Raw genomic sequence first — 13,779 nt, 5'->3', positions numbered from 1 at the left:
TCCATCCACATCTGCCGCACGAGTGGAAGGGATCCAGCCACTTGAGTCGTCATCTGCTGCTTCCCCTGGAGTGTATTAGCAGGAAGCTGGAATCGAGCAGAGCCGGCACTGAGCCCAAACACTACCATAGAGGATTTCACAAACAGTGCCTTAACTGCTGTGCCAACACTCACCCAACATGCTTTTTTATATTGTTATATTAGAAGAGAGCTGCAAACTTAATTAAAATAAGTAATTTTTTTTTATTCTAAATTCTGTTTCCTTTTTTTTATTGCAGTTTGCTTTGAGACTCCTTGCATTCCGCCAAATACACAAAGTGTTAGGCATGGATCCATTACCACAAATGAGCCAGCGTTTTAACATCCACAACAACAGAAAGCGAAGAAGGGATAGTGATGGAGTTGATGGATTTGAAGCTGAGGGGAAAAAAGATAAAAAAGATTACGATAACTTTTAAAAAGTTTCTGTAATTCTTCAGTGTTAAAAACAGGTGCCCATTTGTTGGCTCTTTTTCATTCATAATAATGTCTACTTCGAAAAATTCATCAAGAATTTAAGAATTTCATGGAAGAACCAAGTTTTTCTGTGACATTAAAAGCTTAATGTACAGTGTTAGGTATTATATGAATGGAAAGACACCAAAAAATATTGTACTCCAACTAGGGGTAAACAGTGGTTCAGATCGTTTTCCCATTATTTTGGTTTTATTTACTGGTTGCCCTAGGTCTCCCTGTTTTTGTGTCTTTTATTAAATAGTGCATTGTCTTACTCAATCTTTACTGTATTTAATGCAGGATTTGTGCTTCAGTTGCTCTGTGTATTTTGATATTTTTATTTAGAAGTTTTGTTTGCTTTTTGACACTAGGTGTGTTATTTTGTGTTATAGAAGATATCCTTTTACCCCTCCTTTACATTTTACAGCAGTACGTTTTTTTGTAACGTGAGACTGCAGAATTTTTTTCCTTTTGTTATTCTATATGTGAAGGACTACAACACATAAAGTTATTCTGCCATTTGAGTGCTCAGAACTGAATGTTTCTGCAGATCTTGTGGCATTTGTCTCTCTAGTGTGATATATAAAGGTGTAATTAAGAAAGATTTCTGTTATTCTAATCAAGTTTGCTGTTAGTTGTGCATTAGCAGTATAAAAGCTAATATATATATTATATGGTCTTGCAACAGTTTTAAAAGCCTCTGCATAATTGATAATAAAATGCATGACATTTTTGTTTTTAATAGACTTTTAAAATTATAATTTTAGTTTAACTTAGATCTTTGTACAGTTGACTTTTTGACATAGCAAGGCCAAAAATAACTTTCTGAATATTTTTTTCTTCTGTATAAGTGGAAAGGGCATTTTTCACATATAAGTGGGCTAACCAATATTTTCAAAAGAACTTTATCATTGTGCAACTAACAACAGTAGCTAGCCCTTAATTATGGTGACAGTTCCCTATTGGTGTGTGTGAGATTACTCTAGCAACAATTACAACATGATGCAGTTGAATGATTCCCACACACACGTACCCCATCACCCAGATAACTTATAGTTCTATTAACATTGACATTGATAAAAGTATTATTGCTAAAAAAAATTAAGATTAAGAAAAAAACAGAAAATTATTTGGTGTGGCCATCTTACATGCTTATGTCTCCTACAAAAAGCTAAATATTCTAGCAGTGGTGTAATGAAAGGTTACATCTTACTGTTGATGTATGTATGTATGCTCTGGTACACAGATGTCATTTTGTTGTCACAGCACTACAGTGAAATACATAAATAAAAAGTTAAATTCATGTAATGACTTAAATGTATTATATGTTAGAATTGACATCATAAACTACTTTTGCTTTGAAATGACATACAGTTCAGTAAAACCATATTCAAATTTATTTGGTACTACTTGTTATTCCTGACAAATGTTGGTTGTGCGAGCACAGATTTTCCAGAAAGCTGTGTAACTTAGTACCATATTGGTTCAGTTTCTTTCTAGAGACAAAATCTTTTCCCAGACTTTTAGAGTGCCAGGATGCTATAGGAGACTGATGGAGCTTTTCTTCCAGATTTGTCACATACTCTTGTATACCTTTAGTCTTTTAAAAAATATTTTTTGATCTTTATGCATCTTTTTACTCTCAAATGTTTAGTCATTCAGTAAAATTTTAGAGTTTTGTTTCTCATTGTCCTCTTAAGAAGGAAGAGAGGAAGCTGACCGTTACTGTGAGCTTATGACAGATACCATTTTAGGTCTTTGTATACCTTTTCCCATTTAAAGCTGTTCAAGGGGCCGGCATTGTGGCTTTGCTGGTAAAGCTACTTCCTGCAGTGCAGGCTTATGGGCGCCGGTTTGAGTCCTGGCTGTCTCAGTTCCATTCCAGCTGCCTGATAATGGCCTGGGAAAATCAGAAGATGGCCCAAGTGCTTAGGCCCCTGCCGTTCACAGGGGAGACCTGGCTGGCGCTCCTAGCTTCAGCTTGGCTCTCAGTCCTGGCCATTGTAGTCATGTGGGAAAATGAACCCAGTGAATGGAAGACCTCTTTCTCTGTAACATTTTAACAGTAATATTAAGTGAGAATGCCATACTTTTTTCCAGATGAGGAAACCGAAGCCCAGGGTAACTAGATCACACATCGTTGTTTATGTCACTAAATTGAAGTGACGGAGCTGAGACCCAAGTATGGGGGCCGGCACTGTGGCTTACTTGGTTAATCCTCCACCTGTGGCACTGACATCCCACGTGGACGTCGGGTTCTAGTCCCAGTTGCTCCTCTTCCAGTCCAGCTCTCTGCTGTGGCCCGGGAGGGCAGTGGAAGATGGCCCAAGTGCTTGGGTGCCTGCACCTCCATGGGAAACCAGGAGGAAGCACCTGGCTCCTGGCTTCAGAGCGGCATAGCTCAGGCCGTAGCAGCCATTTTGGGGGGTGAACCAACGGAAGGAAGACCTTTCTCTGTGTCTCTCTCACTGTCTATTAACTCTGCCTGTCAAAAAAAAAAAAAAAAAAAAACAAGTGTGAAAGTTCATGTTCAGGCAGGAGCTGTGGCGCAGTGGGTTAACGCCCTGGCCTGGAGTGCTGGCATCCCATATGGGCGCCAGTTTGAGACCTGGCTGCTCCACTTCTGATCCAGCTCTCTGCTATGGCCTGGGAGGGCAGTAGAGAATGGCCCAAGTCCTTGGGCCCCTGCACCCACATGGTAGACCTGGAAGAAGCTCCTGGCTCCTGGCTCCTGATGGATGCAGCTCCGGCTGTTGTGGCCAATTGGGAGGTGAACCATCGGATGAAGGACCTCTCTCTCTCTCTCTGTCTCTCTCTCTCTGCCTGTCCTCTCTCTGTAACTCTGACTTTCAAATAAATAAATCTTGAAAAAAAAATTTCATGTTCAGGCTTTTGCCTGGCAGCTGTTTCATCTTGCAATTAGGTTTTCAACATGTGTTTCAAAATTAAGCATTTTGAGGATGTATTCAACCTGAAATATAATTGGTACCTTCTTGAAATAATTATTCCTGAATTAATATTTTTGCAGAGGTTGTTTTCATAGCTGTGGCCAGGCCCACATTGACCATCTTGTATGAAAGAATAACTTCATTTGATATTCACAGGTACCTTTTTTCTGCTTTGATAGTTTTAAAGAAATAAACTTTTCTAGTTGCAAAAGCATTATTAATGCCCTGTTAATGTTTGTTTGTTTGGGTTTTTTTTTTAGGATTTGAGAGGTAAAGTTAGACAGAAAGGTCTTCCATCTGAGGGTTCACTCCCCAAATGGCAGCAACAGCTGGAACTAGGCCAATCCATAGAGAGTAGCCAAGCATCTCCCACACAGGTGCAGGGGTCCAAGTACTTGAGCCGTCTTCTATTGCTTTCCCAGGCCACAGCAGAGAGCTGGATCAGAGGAGGAGCAGCCGGGACATGAATGGGGGAAGAAATGGGATGTTTACGCTACATGCAGAGGCTTCGCTCACTACAGCACAGTGCCAGCCCTAATGCATTTTTTTTTTAATTTTATCTTATTTGAGAGGTAGAGTTACAGAGAGACAGAGGCAGAGAAGTCTTCCATCCACTGGTTCACTCCCCAGATGGCCTCAACAGCCAAGCTAAGCCGATCTGAAATCAGGAACCAGGAGCTTCTTCCCTGGTCTCCCACATGGGTGCCCCGGCCCATGCAATTGGGCCATCTTCCACTGATTTCCTAGGCCACAGCAGAGAGCTGGCTTGGAAGAGGAGCAGCTGGGACACCAACTGGCGCCCATATGGAATTCCAGCACCGCAAGCAGAGGCTTAACCCACTATGCCACAGCGCTGGGCCCGTGCATTTGGCAAATACTTTTTCTCTGCATCTCAAATTTGCTTTCCATGTTATTAGTGAAAGCTTACGTTACAGTTATTTAGTGATATTCCAAATAAAACATTGATTTTTCCCCTCCCCTAATTATATATTGTGTCCCAGATTATATTTTTCTCTACTCTTCTTACCCACTGTTGTATTCTATTTCTTTGAATAAGCTAGAATTAAAAATGCAAAATTGTATGAACTGCATAGCAAAGGACCTCTGATTTTTTAAAATTATTTTTTATTTACCTCCCCTCCCCCAAATAAGCCTTTTATTCAAGGAATACAAACTTCAAGCATTTCATAAGTACAACTTTAGGAATATAGGAATCTAGTGATTCTTACAGGAATATGTATGATTCTACCATACCCGCCCTCCCACCACTCCTCCTCCTCCCTCTCCCATTACCAGTCCCATTCTCCACTAAGATCCATTTTCAATTCACTTTATACACAGAAGACCAACTCTACACTAAGTAAAGAGTTCAACAATTTGTAGGGAAAAAAAGAACTGTTCCTCAACAGTCGAGATGGAGGCTGTTCAAAATCTGCATCTTGAAGTTATTTTCACTTTTTTTGTTTTTAGAAACTTAGTTAACTTTAAAGCACCGAAGAACAATACATCTTTTGCAAGCACTTAGACAGTTATAATACAACTCTTTGAGGACAGAGGTCCTGCGTGGGAATTTAACAATTTCTCTTATGTGTGACATCAGTGATCACCCAAGGCTCTTGACCTAAGCTGCCTAGGCTTTGGAAGCCTTTCGAATCCACAAACTCCATCAGTATTTAGAAAAGGCCATAAGCAAAATGGAAGTTCTCTCCTCCCTTCAGAGAAAAGTATATCTGTTTTTGACGACCACTTCTCTCTCCTGGGGTCTCAGATACAGAGATCATTCATGTAGGTCGTTTATTTATTTGAAAGTTACACAAGAGAGAGAAGTCCTCTGCAGGTTCACTGCCCAGATGACCACAGTGGCCGGAACTGCACCAATCAGAAGCCAGGAGCCTCCCCTGGGTCTCCCACGTGGGCACAGGGGCCCAAGGACCTGGGCCATCCTCCACTGCCCTCTTAGGCTGCAGCAGAGAGCTGGATTGGAAGTGAAGTAGCTGGGACTTGAACCGGCACCCATATGGGATGCCGGCATTGCAGGCAGTGGCTTTACCCACTTCGCCACAGCACCAGCTCCTGCTGCAGTGTCTTGGCTTTCCATTCCTGAATGCCTTAAGGGCTGATTCTGAAGTCAGAGTGCTATTTAAAGCAATTATTCTCTGTGAGTCTGATATGTGGACTGTATTCACTCCTTTTTAATTCTATTATTATTATCAGACCCTTAATCCTATCCATATGATCACTCTAACATGTAAGGTGGTATTTTTACCATCAGCTTTTAAAAGTAATTTGCTTTGCATGGTCATATGAAGTTATCAGTATGTTACGAAGTTTCAGTTATTAACAGTTCCTTTTATGAATCTACCACTTTTTATGCTAAATTTGACAGAGCTATTTAATACAAAAAAAATGTTCCCAACAAAGGACAAAATACAGTATTATACAAAGGTGAAGTCCATGCAAATAGATTATGAAAGTTCATGGAAAATGGATAATAAAGTTATTTCAAGATTTTTTATACCAAAATTTTTTACACCAAATTTTATCTTTTCACTATTTCTCACAAATTTGGGGAGGGAGTAGTTGTCAGAGATATAGCCACTCTGCTGCTTCACTCTCCAAATGCCTGCAATAGCCAGGACTAACAGAGCAAGGTCAAACCTGGGAGTCAGGAGCTCAATTCAGATTGTTTCCCACGTGGATGGCAGGGACCAGTCACATGAACCACTGCCACTGCATCCCAGGATACACATTAGCTAGCAGAAACCTGGAGTCAGGAACCAAGTGTTGAACCCGAGGTAAACTGGCATCTTAACAGCTAACCCAAACACAAGGGCCAGAGCTGAGCCGATGCGAAGCCAGAAGCCAAGAACGTCTTCTGGGTCCCCCACGCAGGTGCAGGGACCCAAGGATTTGGGTCATCTTCTGCTGTTTGCCCAGGCCGTGGCAGAGAGCTGGATTGGAAGTGGAGCAGCCAGGACTCCAACTGGCACCCATGTGGGATGCCAGCACTGCAGGTGGTGGCTTTACCACTAAGCCACAGCCCCGGTCCCAAGATGTTATTTGAAAGGCAAAGTTACAGCGAGAGAGAGCTTCCATCCACTGGTTTACTCTCCAAATGGCTCCACCAGCCAGGGCTGGGCCAGGCTGAAGCCAGGAGCTAGGAGCTTCTTCTGGGTCTCCCATGTGGGTGGCAGGAGCCAAAGTACTTGGGCCATCTTTGCTGCTTTCCCAGGCACATTAGTTGGGAGCTGGATAGGAAGTGGAGCAACCGGGACTCGAACAAGTGTCCATATAGGATGCCCGCATTGCAGGCAGCTGATGAACCCACTATATCACGCTAGCCCCTGTGAACTTTTCTGAAACACTGTTGTATTATTTTATCCTCTCAACATTACTGAGTGATAACACTGGTACCCATTATATACAACCAAACATATTTGAGATTAAATTATTTGCTGTTGCTATAATAAAATTCTATTTGAATGATATGTTCACTTAATGAAATGTATCAGCTAATCAGCACACTACCGTGCTTAGAGAATTCTATTGACTTCAAATCCTAAACTTTAAACCTGACATATGTCTCCTATAGATGTGAATTTTAGCCAAGACTGTAGCGTTTCAATCCTTAAGACATAGTATACAAACAGTTTTTAAGTATTCCAATTTCATAGTATACAAACGGTTTTTAAGTATTCCAATTTCAATCTACTCTAGAGGCCAGCCCATCAGCCTTTTCCCTCTTCATCTGAAATCCCTGCAAAAACTTTATTTTTCCAGGGTTAATGGTTAACTAAGGAGAACAAAAGGGAATTCCATCTTTAAAAAAAAACAAACTGTCGCTCCCCCTCTTCATGGAGGAACAACACTAAGTCCTGCCTAGGCTTCATATCCGAGTCACGGCACCATTATGTCGCTCCCCCTCTTCGTGGGGGAATGACACAGGACCCTGCGTTGTTCTTTCGTCTGCTCGGCCCTCCCCGGGTTTGCTGCTGGTTCTTCCCGGGTTGGCTACTATCCCTTCCACCTCCGTGGAAGGGCAGTTCCCCCTGGCCACATTCCCCACTTCCGCAGGGGAGCGGCACACCGCCGGCCGGCTCTCTCGGGGGCTGCACAGGTGTTCCCCTTAGATGTTCCCCTTAGATGCTCCTGGTGCATGCCGTCTCTCTCCTCCTTTATAGTCCTCCTCTGCCAATCCCAACTCGGCTGCCCACACGCTGAGTACGCCGCTCTCCCCCAATCAGGAGCAAGTCCTGCTGTTTATTGGTTGAACTGGAGGCAGCTGGGTAGAAGCTGTTTTCTCCTCTCCCAGCGCCTTATTGTGGGAGAGCAGATGCATAGAATAAGTCTTAATTCCAGTAACTTAGTCTAGTCCGAGCTGCTCCCCACACAAACAAACAAAACCTCCCTGCTGTGGTCTGAGAAAGCAGAAGATGGCCCAGGTTCTTGGGCCTCTGCACCCCTGTGGGAGACGGAGGAGGATCCTGGCTCCTGGCTTCGGATTGGCTCAGCTCTGACCGTTGCAGCCGTTGGGGAGTGAACCAGCGGATGGAAGACCTTTTTTTCTGTCTCTCTGTCTTGTAACTCTACCTCTCACATAGATAGATAAAATCTTTAAAGCCGGCGCCGTGGCTCAAGAAGCTAATCCTTCACCTAGCGGCGCGGGCACACCGGGTTCTAGTCCTGGTCGGGGCGCCGGATTCTTTCCTGGTTGCCCCTCTTCCAGGCCAGCTCTCTGCTGTGGCCAGGGAGTGCAGTGGAGGATGGCCCAGGTGCTTGGGCCCTGCACCCCATGGGAGACCAGGATAAGCACGTGGCTCCTGCCTTCGGATCAGCGCGGTGCCCTGGCCGCAGCACGCCAGCCGTGGTGGCCATTGGAGGGTGAACCAACGGCAAAAGGAAGACCTTTCTCTCTGTCTCTCACTATCCACTCTGCCTGTCAAAAAATAAATAAATAAATAAATCTTTAAACAAAAATAGTTCAAGAAAAACTTAGACCGATAACATTTTGTGAATTAGACTGAAGAATCCTTAATAGAAGATTTACCACATAAAATCCACCGGTATACACAGATAGTACACCACAGTCAGGTGGAGTTTAACTTGGGATGGCAAGACTGGTTCAATATTTTTAAATCAATCAATACATGAATTTTATTACTAAAAATGTAAAAATACTCAGTCCCAAAATTAGTAAAATTGGAGGAAGACTAAGTACTTGGGAAGCCATTATAACAATATACCGAAAGAGCTGACCTTACTAAAGATGTTCAACCCATTTGAGTCTGATTCCACTGAAAAGAGATATAAGCATAGGCCGGCGCTGCGGCTCACTTGGCTAATCCTCCGCCTGCAGCGCCTGCACTCCAGGTTCTAGTCCCGGTCGGGGCGCCGGATTCTGTCCCGGTTGCTCCTCTTCCAGTCAAGCTCTCTGCTGTGGCCCAGGAGTGCAGTGGACGATGGCCCAAGCGCTTGGGCCCTGCACCCACACGGGAGACCAGGAGGAAGTGCCTGGCTACTGGCTTCGGATGGGTGCAGTGCGCCGGCAGTAGTGGCCATTTGTGGGGTGAACCAACAGAAGGAAGACCTTTCTGTCTCTTTCTCTCTCTCTCACTAACTCTGCCTGTCAAAAAAAAAAAAAAAAAAAAAGGAGAGAGAAAGAGATAAGCATAAAAGAGATATAAGCACAGAGATGTATTACCTAAATGGTCAAGAATTGGAAAAATTAGAGGCCATCCTTATTATCGGTCACTGTAGATAATGTAGCTGTATCTTTATTAGCATCCTGATGTAAAGCTAGCATGTGTGAATCCACTTTTCCAATACATGCATCTAAATACACAGTGCACACACACACATACACACACAAACACACACGTGGAAAAAGACTAAACTATTAACACTGGTCATCTCAGAATTAGGAAATCTTGGATGATTTTTTTTTTTTTTTACTAATTGGGAGCATTTTTTTTTTTTAAGATTTATTCATTCATTTGAAAGGCAGAGTTACAGAGAAAGAGAGAGAGGTCTTCCATCTGCTGGTTCACTCCCCAGATGACTGCAGCAGCCAGAGCTGCACCAATCCGAAGCTGGGAGCCAGGATCCAGGAACTTCTTCCTGGTCTCCCATGTGTGCAGGACCCAAGGACTTGGACCATCCTCCACTGCCTTCCCAGGCCACAGCAGAGAACCAGATCAGAAGTGGAGCAGCCAGGACTCAAACCTGTGCCCCTATGGGATGCTGGTATTGCAGACAATGGCTTTACCCACTGCACCACAGTGCTGGCCCCTAATTGGGAGCTTTGGTAATAACATTGTAATATAAACTTCCTTCTGTAAAAGGCTAAATGTGTAATGGATATGTGCAAACAGTTCTCAAAAGAAATAGAAATGGCTGGTAGCCATATGAAAATAAATTGTAACCTTACCAGTGATCAAGTAAGTACTTCTGTGAAAAAAAAAATTACTTATTCAAGAGTTACAGAGAGAGCTTCCCTCTGCTGGTTCACTACACAAATGGCTTCAATGGCCAGGGCCAGGCCAGGCTGAAGCCAGGAACCAGGAGCTTCATCTGAGTCTCCCACATGGGTGGCAGGGGCCCAAGCACTTGAAGCATCTTCTGACACCTGAAAGTGCATTAGCAGGGAGCTGGGTGGAAAGTAGAGCAGCCAGGAGTCGAACCAGCACTCATATAGAACGCTGGCATCGCAGATGGTGACTTAACTCACTGCACCACAGAGCTGGCCCCGATATTTTAAAAACGCAATAGACTAGGCTGGCGCCGCGGCTCAATAGGCTAACTAATCCTCCGCCTGCGGCACCAGCACACCGGGTTCTAGTCCTGGTCGGGGTGCCAGATTCTGTCCCAGTTGCCCCCCTTCCAGGCCAGCTCTCTGCTGTGGCCAAGGAGTGCAGTGGAGGATGGCCCAAGTGCTTGGGCCCTGCACCCCATGGGAGACCAGGAGAAGCACCTGGCTCCTGGTTTTGGATCAGCGCGGTGCGCCAGCCGCAGCACACCGGCCGCAGCGGCCATTGGAGGGTGAACCAACGGTAAAGGAAGACCTTTCTGTCTCTTTCTCTCTCTCACTGTCCACTCTGCCTGTCCAAAAAAAAAAAAAAAAAGAGAGAGAGAGAGAGAAATAGTCAATCAGATTGACAAAAAATTAGGAAGATTGAAAATACTAAGGTCTAAACTAGTAACACCAAGATCTCAAGGTGAAGAAGTGAAGAAGCACCAGCTTTGTCAACGTCTGAATTACCTAGTTTTTTAAATGCATATAGAGAGACTTTAAATCATGTATCCTAATGAATTTACTAAGGTAAGTATGTAAAGCTGTAAAGTCTATATTTGCTGATGCATTAGTAGCAAGTGTAAGATTAGAAACAATTGAAACATCCAAGAAAGAGTTTAGTGAAATACAGCCCAATCATCCACATATTTTAGACCAGTAATTTTAAAGAGAGTGGCCCATTCGTGAAAGCCACTCCTTAGTCAATTCCTGTTCTTCACCGAGGGTGTGGACTTCCTCAGGAATGTTAGGAAAAGTTGAAATGACCATAGCTGAGAATAACAAAACATTTACTTTGTAATGTTTAATGAGAAGAAATCAGATTATAAGGGCCAGTGCTGTGGCATAACAGGTAAAGGCAGTGCTGGCATCCCGTGTGGGTGCCAGTTCGAGTCCCAGCTCTCTACTTCCTTTTTTTTTTTTTTTTTTTTTTTTTTTGACAGGCAGAGTGGACAGTGAGAGAGAGAGACAGAGAGAAAGGTCTTCCTTTGCCGTTGGTTCACCCTCCAATGGCCGCCGCGGCCGACACGCTGCGGCCGGCGCACTGCGCTGATCCGAAGGCAGGAGCCAGGTGCTTCTCCTGGTCTCCCATGGGGTGCAGGGCCCAAGCACTTGGGCCATCCTCCACTGCACTCCCTGGCCACAGCAGAGAGCTGTCCTGGAAGAGGGGCAACTGGGACAGAATCCGGCACCCCGACTGGGACTAGAACCCGGTGTGCCGGCGCCGCAAGGTGGAGGATTAGCCTAGTGAGCCGCGGCGCCGGCCCCAGCTCTCTACTTCCAATCCAGCTCTCTGCTATGGCCTGGGAAAGCAGTAGAAGATGGCCCAAGTCTTTGGATCCCTGCACCCGAATGGGAGACCCAGAAGAAGCACCTAGTTCCTGGCTTTGGATCGGCTCAGCTCCAGCCATTGTGGCCGTCTGGGAGTGAACCAGTGGATGGAAGACCTCTCTCTCTGTCTCTACCTCTCTCTCTGTCTCTGTCTCTGTCTCTCTCTCTGCCTCTCTGTAACTCTGCCTTTCAAATAAATAGACATATCTTAAAAAAAAAAAAAAAGGAAAGAAATCAGATTAGAAATCTTGTGTGAAGTAATTCCCCTTCTTATTTCAGTAGCTATGCATATCCACATACTCATGAAAGTTTACAGAGGGCCGGCGCCATGGCTCAATAGGCTAATCCTCCGCCTGTGGCGCCGGCACACCAGGTTCTAGTCCTGGTCGGGGTGCCAGATTCTGTCCCGGTTGCCCCTCTTCCAGGCCAGCTCTCTGCTATGGCCCGGGAGTGCAGTTGAGGATGGCCCAAATCCTTGGGCCCTGCAATCGCATGGGAGACCAGGAGAAGCACCTGGCTTCGGATCATCGCGATGATCCAGGGCTGCGGCGGCCATTGGAGGGTGAATCAACGGCAAAAGGAAGACCTTTCTCTCTGTCTCTCTCTCTCTCACTGTCCACTCTGCCTGTCAAAAAAAAATTTTTTTTAAGATTAAAAAAAAGAAAGTTTACAGAGAATGAAATTAAAAGATCAGTTTATTTTGGTGCAAAAACTTTTGAAACCCATGTATAGTTTTTTTTTTCATGGCATTTTTGAAGACCCTTCACTTGCATGAATTTCAGAATTTTTTTTTATTAGTTCTTTTGGTTTTTTTTTTTTTTTTTTTTTTTTTTTTTTTTTTTTTTGACAGGCAGAGTGGACAGTGAGAGAGAGAGACAGAGAGAAAGGTCTTCCTTTTGCCGTTGGATCACCCTCCAATGGCCGCCTCAGCTTGCACTGATCCGAAGGCAGGAGCCAGGTGCTTCTCCTGGTCTCCCATGGGTGCAGGGCCCAAGCACTTGGGCCATCCTCCACTGCACTCCTGGGCCACAGCAGAGAGCTGGCCTGGAAGAGGGGCAACCAGGACAGAATCCGGCTCCCCAACCGCGACTAGAACCCGGTGTGCTGGTGCCGCAAGGCGGAGGATTAGCCTATTGAGCCACGGCGCCAGCTTTCAGAATTGTTTTGCGCCAAAATGAGATGTGTTAATTTCATTTTCCATGAACTTTTGGAGGTAACTTTTAAACCATTCTTCCCCCAAAATCTTCCCAGTGGTTAGCCTGTATGGGATGATTATGTCTTATTCTGTTTGGGGTCTTTATTGCTATTTGGTTAGAATTGCTAATCTCTGGTTTCTAATGTTTCTGTGATAATTTTTACTACTTAATACTAAATGATTCCCTAGTTAGTAAGATTTAAATAATTACTACTTAATTGTTTAAAAAAAAAAAAGGTGTGAAAACCATCCAATAGCTCCAAGTGCCTGAGGTTAAACTGCAAAACCAGACCCTGTAAATGTGGCTCGATCCTGCCCTTCTAGTCTCCTGCCACTCATTGTCTTCCAACCCACTGGTGACCTCCAGTGCACCTCTGTGTGAACTTGGACATCCCGCTCGCCCTCTGGCTTCAGCCCCGTGGGCCTTTGTGAGTGCTCCCTTTCTTCCTTTTGGAGAGGGAAAGGAGTGCGCTGGTGATAGGTTCCAAACTGAGTTTCTTTTGGTATTTTCAGCTGATGTCTCACACAAGGAGAGAAGATAAATTGATCCCTCACCCACCTCCGTCTCTCCCTGGGCCCCCAGTGAGCTCATAACTGCCTTTTAGAATACTGACCTGTGTGAGGTCTGGCCCAGTCTGCGTGGCTTATTGTGGCATGTACATGGCTGCCCTCCTCCTCCTCTTCCGTTCTGGACATCAGGTGGAGGCGTGGTGGTAGACGGGGCTGTGCAGGAAGGAGGCCGGGGAGTGGGGAGGGCTGATGATGAACAGGGCTCACGCAGAGAAGTTCACTGAGATTTCTTCAGCTTAGCCACTTCCGCTAATCACGTTCTCTTTTTGCCTTTGGACAAAAGGACTTTTTTTTTTTTCCTTTTAAGTCGATTACGTTTTAACCTTGGAACAATAACTGTTTCAAACATAAAACAGTGGGCCTTTCACAAACCGTGTTCTCTGCCAGGCACGTGCACAGTGCATCTTTCACGTTTTCCTTGGGTAGGAATAGTTGGTTAGCCAAGCTCAAAAC

The 13,779-nt window shown here is 44.7% G+C and overlaps 1 protein-coding gene across 4 annotated transcripts in view; it reads left to right on the top strand.

Moving 5' to 3' along the window:
* The window catches only part of ZFR (zinc finger RNA binding protein), an 86,682-nt gene extending 84,789 nt beyond the window's left edge, over window positions 1–1,893 (top strand). For all 4 annotated transcript variants that reach the window (XR_011381988.1, XR_011381989.1, XM_008262097.4 and 1 more), the window contains one exon: window positions 278–1,893. Coding sequence is in view for 2 of the 4 variants with exons in the window: in XM_008262097.4 (XP_008260319.1) it covers window positions 278–457 (180 nt within the window). In the remaining 2 variants the exon portion in view is untranslated. The remainder of the gene's footprint in view (window positions 1–277) is intronic.
* Window positions 1,894–13,779: the final 11,886 nt, after the last annotated feature.

This window comes from Oryctolagus cuniculus, chromosome 14 (genome assembly GCF_964237555.1).
Source record: "Oryctolagus cuniculus chromosome 14, mOryCun1.1, whole genome shotgun sequence".
Classification (NCBI taxonomy): Eukaryota; Metazoa; Chordata; class Mammalia; order Lagomorpha; family Leporidae; genus Oryctolagus; species Oryctolagus cuniculus.
The sequence above is the reverse complement of the archived record's forward strand: the minus strand, read 5'-3'. Positions and strand labels throughout refer to the sequence as shown.